Here is a 4,639-nt window from a genome sequence, read left to right on the forward strand (position 1 = left end):
TCCAAGAAAGCATGCTTGCCAACGACAACCTAAAAGTTTAGTACCCCCATCTACCCAGTATAAGTCTTTTGTTTCTTTACCTTATGTTAAGGGAGTTTCTGAAAAAATTCGGCGTATCTTAAATGAAATTGGTGTAAAAGTCGCTTTGAAACCTTTCTTGACAATAAGTAAATTTTTGCCATCTTTAAAAGACCCCTTGAATCAAAGCGAAATCTCAGGTTTAGTGTACCAAGTTTCTTGTGATGATTGCAATTTAATTTATGTTGGCCAAACAAAACGAGATCTCAAATCTCGCATTAATGAACACAAAAGAGCTTTCAAATATCAACGCCCTGAACATTCCGCTCCTTGCATGCATGCCATAACTTCAGATCATAAAATAACTTGGAGCAATTCTAAAATTCTAAAAGTTGAAAGTGATTATAAAAAGCGAATGTTTTCTGAAAGTTGGTTCATCAATCAAAAGCCTCATGTAATGAATCGCAATGATGGCATCTCTTTTCCCGCTATCTACAAAAAACTATTGTAAGTGCTGATTTGACGTTTTTTTAAATTGGTTTCATGCTGATTGTAAAACTGTGCAGTAGTGCGTACAAAACTCGATTCATGACTCATGCCGTTCACTCTCCTATCTTGTTGTTATTTAAGTTTCTTGTTGATCGCAATTAAGTCCCCCTTTTTTCTAACTTATTTCAAACTTTGCGCGCGATAAGTTTTTGTCCAGAAGTTGAATTTTCATTTTGCATGTTTAGTTGTTTTCAGCAATATGTCCTGTGTTTTGCCATGCTAGACAGGTAGTCACTACCTGGTCTAGCCCCCTGAAGAAGTCAGTCGTGTCTGATTGACGAAACGTCGGAATAAAAGCAGATTGTCACTGTATACATCTTGTGATAGTTTAGCTTAATTTGCACCAGTAGAACATCTCATATCATTTAATTTAATGCCTGGTGAACAGCCTCATTCAATTTTCAAAAGCCCTTCTATTGTCAGACGTAATAAAAGCATTCGTATCCCTGGATGAAACTTTTCATTGCTGTTGAATTAAAACAAAAGTGAGCAGTTGCAGAAACAACCAGTCACTACAATTTTAGAAAAACAAAGTGGATATTTTGCTACAAAACATTTGATGACGTTAGAAAGCGTCTTGCCCCGTGTCCATTGTTCCGTCGTTGCCACCGGCGGTATCGCGATCTAAGGTGTTAGGGAAAGAAATTAATGTTTCAGATAAAATTTTAGTGAAGGTTACTAACTTAGAGTTAGTTTTTGTCGTTTGCTGAGCAGAATTGAAAAGTGATTCTTGAATAAGTGTTTGGAAATGATGTAAAACTAACTGAATAGATATGACGTCAGTGACAGTTAGCTTAAGTGAGATTAAGCGCGAAGCAAACGCAGAGAATTTGTGCTACACGTGCTATCATAGAAAACTTTTTAAAAGGTTGGTGATTGCACAAAGGTGAACTTCCAGATCATGAACATGTGATTGCGTTTACCAGAGCAATCTTTCTAGAGCAGTGCTACTTAAACTGTGGTGCGAGTACCGGTGCCGGTATACGATTTGTTTGAAAATAATTTATTGAGAATTATTTTGATTAGAATGTGTTTTTCAACATGGTCAGGTTGTTTTTTCTTTACGGCGTAATTTCCTTACTTTGTTTGCTGTTAAAACGAGATATTGGTGTTTACCACATCGACAAACATCGTGTTCGTATGGAAATGACCTAATTGATTCCGATTCTGACAAAGTGATATTGGAAGGGCCAAGCGTTTGCGGTTAAAACTCGCTAAAATTTTGTTCGACTATGCGATACATCATACTTAGATGATGCTGGATACTAAAAAGCTTTAGTGCTGGAAAAAATGATGCTGGTGTGCCGAAACCCACGAACATAGCCATGGGGAGGGTGTTAGCGCTGAGCTTTTGTAGCGCCGCTACTTGTACGCTACTTTTCTTATTTGCAGTACGGTTGTAGAACGGCGCTAATTTTTGTTAGAGAAGCTGCTGTAGAAGCGACGCTACTTCTTCTCCAAGGTAGAGGAGGGACGAGACGTTTGTTCCAGTTGTACTTTCGCTATTTTCCCAAAGTAAAAAAAAAAATAATCATTGTAAGAGATTTTCAAAGTAGCGGGAGTGCGCTACTTTCAAAATAGCGGATTCCCAGATTTTCTTTCTACTTCATCTCACTGACGAAACCGCAATCTGTCGTTTGTAAAGTTGTGCTCAGCGATGACGCAATGAAACCGTCAGATCTAAAGAACCACTTGTATTCAACAACTTATAGACCTCAGCCGAAAGGCTTCTTTTAATAAAACGAATTAAACCTAAGCAAAAACAGATGTGCAAACACTTTATTATACAGTAGGCTACTGTGCAGTAGCTACATGCATCCTATGAAGCAACGCTAAGGATTGCAAAGCTGGAAAACCACAAACCGTTGGTAAAATGTTAATGAAAAATTCTTGGTGAATTTTCTCATTGTCGACTTTCAAAAAGAGTTCACTAATTGTAGCCTAATGGAGAGAGTGAGACTTTCAGAACTAAGATTAGACTTCTTAGTGTCCGCTTTTTTTAATATATGAATGGTACCCGAATGAAATTAATACCTCTGCTGGTCCGGCACGTTGCATCAAATAGTTTGAGTAACACTGATCTAGAAGACGTTAAACTGGTATTGCTATAAATTGCTTCAATGCGACAAGGCCGTGTGTTGTTGAAATGTTCAAGAAGATTCAAGTTGTTTTGATGATTGTTTCGCTGACGTCACTTCAAGTCGACCCAACGTTCAACGTCAGGTTGGTTGCGTTCCCACTCCTCCTAGTGATCAGTATGCAGCAGCGTTGACAGGAAGTTCCGGGCGATACTTTTGCACCACGACCCTAAAGTAGATTCGGTGAACGGTAAATTAAATTGAAAAATATTTAATCCAGAATCATCTAAACAAAGCAAGTCTAATATTGCACTACTTGGTCTCGGGGACTCTAACATAACCCAGTCTTATAAATATAAAACAATAACTTCGGTTTATTTTTATATGAATATTTGCTGTTTATCCAAGACTATCCCTGCTGCTAAGATTAGCCCATTGTCTAGTTCGTGCTCCAATAGCCCAACATTGAGGATGTGAGATTGTCTTGATAATACACGATTACGACTTTTTAATGAAAATCTCATTCCTGTTTGCGCAGTAGCAATGCAGTCCCTATCCCCTCCGTCATCAACAATTCAACCGATGCGCAAGAGTCTTCCTACAACTTCACAGCCTTTCAGGTTTTACCAGGCAAAGATGCGGTAAGGAATAACTAGCTGCTTCCTTCAGCTTACGAGATTTATTTTTGTTACACTGATTCAACGTCTTCAGATGTTAATCGATGTAAAAATGACGAATTAGTGCTAGCTAGATTGGAAGAACAATTTGTGTTTTATTTGAGCACACATTAAGATGTGTGTGAAGTATTTGTACCATACCTCAGAGTTAGAGACTATTATATTTTTTTAGATTTAAAGTTGAGCGCACAATGCTCAAAGTAGTCCATAACTATTTGCCTGCAATATAAAGTAACGATGAAACAATGATTCCTCAACTCCTCATACCTCAACTATGTCTGTTTATTTCATTATTTAGAGACAACATAAAATATATCGCAAGTTTCTTTTCTGCTTTCAGGTTCCCCACAAGAAAGAGAACGCGTGCAACCCCTTGTGTTATTGCGTCATATTCATTCTGGTGTTTGGGTGCGCGATTATCAGTTTCATCTTGTTTCGAGATCACATCACCACGTCATGCTTGATTTCATATTGCAGCCAACTGTTTACGAACAAAGGCCCCGTGACGTCATCAAACGCATACGTCAATCCTGCATTTGAAATATTGTTGGACGATGACGTTATTTACGCGAGAAACGTCACTCACGAACTGAAGTTGATATAATCGCGAATGGATCGATCGCTTGCAACCGCGGAGCTGATCGCTCGTCCTCATGCAAGACGCACACGCAACAATGCGATGTGCTATGACGTGGCTTGTGTTATCGCATCATCTGAACCTCATTATCTTTAGCGTCGTCTACTTTGATTGTGATGTATCTTACAATGACTGAACGGGGGGATCGGTCGCCCCCTCTTCTGTCCTTTTTTGTAAACTTTTACAATAATTAGAATTCATACAATATTGTCTCCTTCATCATTGCATGGGTGTTACATTGAATGTAATTGTACGTTGTTGCAATGGACGGAAAATAAAATGATTTAATTTAAAATAAAATGCAATAAAAATAAAATGATCCTTTTCCTTCAAATAATATTTACCGTTTGGTGGAGTTTTCTTGTTGGCACACAATTTTTCATACTCCATATTTAGCGACACTTAGCGGATAGACTTATGTAGATTTTGCTGTGTTTGATCATAAATAGTCGCCAAGCTACCGTGCGAAATGATTTAGAATATTCCACGCGTAACTTGGTTTTGAGAAGTATAGAGATACAAACGATATAGAATAAAATATGCTTCTCACAATACTCTCAACTTTTCGGTCACTCATGCAAAGGTCTATTGCTTAGTTTAGCGACAATTTTGTATCAACCGCTGCGGCTTTCCAACTGCTGCTTATCTCAGAGAGAACGAGACCAAACAAACACTTGACG

The 4,639-nt window shown here is 38.2% G+C and overlaps 1 protein-coding gene across 1 annotated transcript; it reads left to right on the top strand.

Moving 5' to 3' along the window:
• Positions 1 to 2,662: 2,662 nt before the first annotated feature.
• LOC145786106 (uncharacterized) lies at positions 2,663 to 4,050 on the top strand. The gene is made up of 3 exons (XM_082597754.1): positions 2,663 to 2,790; positions 3,184 to 3,286; positions 3,663 to 4,050. The coding sequence occupies exons 1-3, from the start codon at positions 2,714 to 2,716 to the stop codon at positions 3,924 to 3,926; spliced, it is 444 nt and encodes a 147-aa protein (XP_082453880.1). The 5' UTR covers positions 2,663 to 2,713; the 3' UTR covers positions 3,927 to 4,050.
• The last annotated feature ends 589 nt before the right edge of the window (positions 4,051 to 4,639 follow it).

This window comes from Aplidium turbinatum, chromosome 17, assembly GCF_918807975.1.
Source record: "Aplidium turbinatum chromosome 17, kaAplTurb1.1, whole genome shotgun sequence".
NCBI classification, from domain to species: Eukaryota; Metazoa; Chordata; class Ascidiacea; order Aplousobranchia; family Polyclinidae; genus Aplidium; species Aplidium turbinatum.

Coding starts and splice junctions, on each gene's coding strand:
- LOC145786106 (XM_082597754.1), top strand. CDS start 2,714: ATGTTCAAGAAGATTCAAGTTGTTTTGATGATTGTTTCGCTGACGTCA. Junction 2,791..3,183: donor GACCCAACGTTCAACGTCAG/GTTGGTTGCGTT, acceptor CTGTTTGCGCAG/TAGCAATGCAGTCCCTATCC. Junction 3,287..3,662: donor TTTTACCAGGCAAAGATGCG/GTAAGGAATAAC, acceptor TTCTGCTTTCAG/GTTCCCCACAAGAAAGAGAA.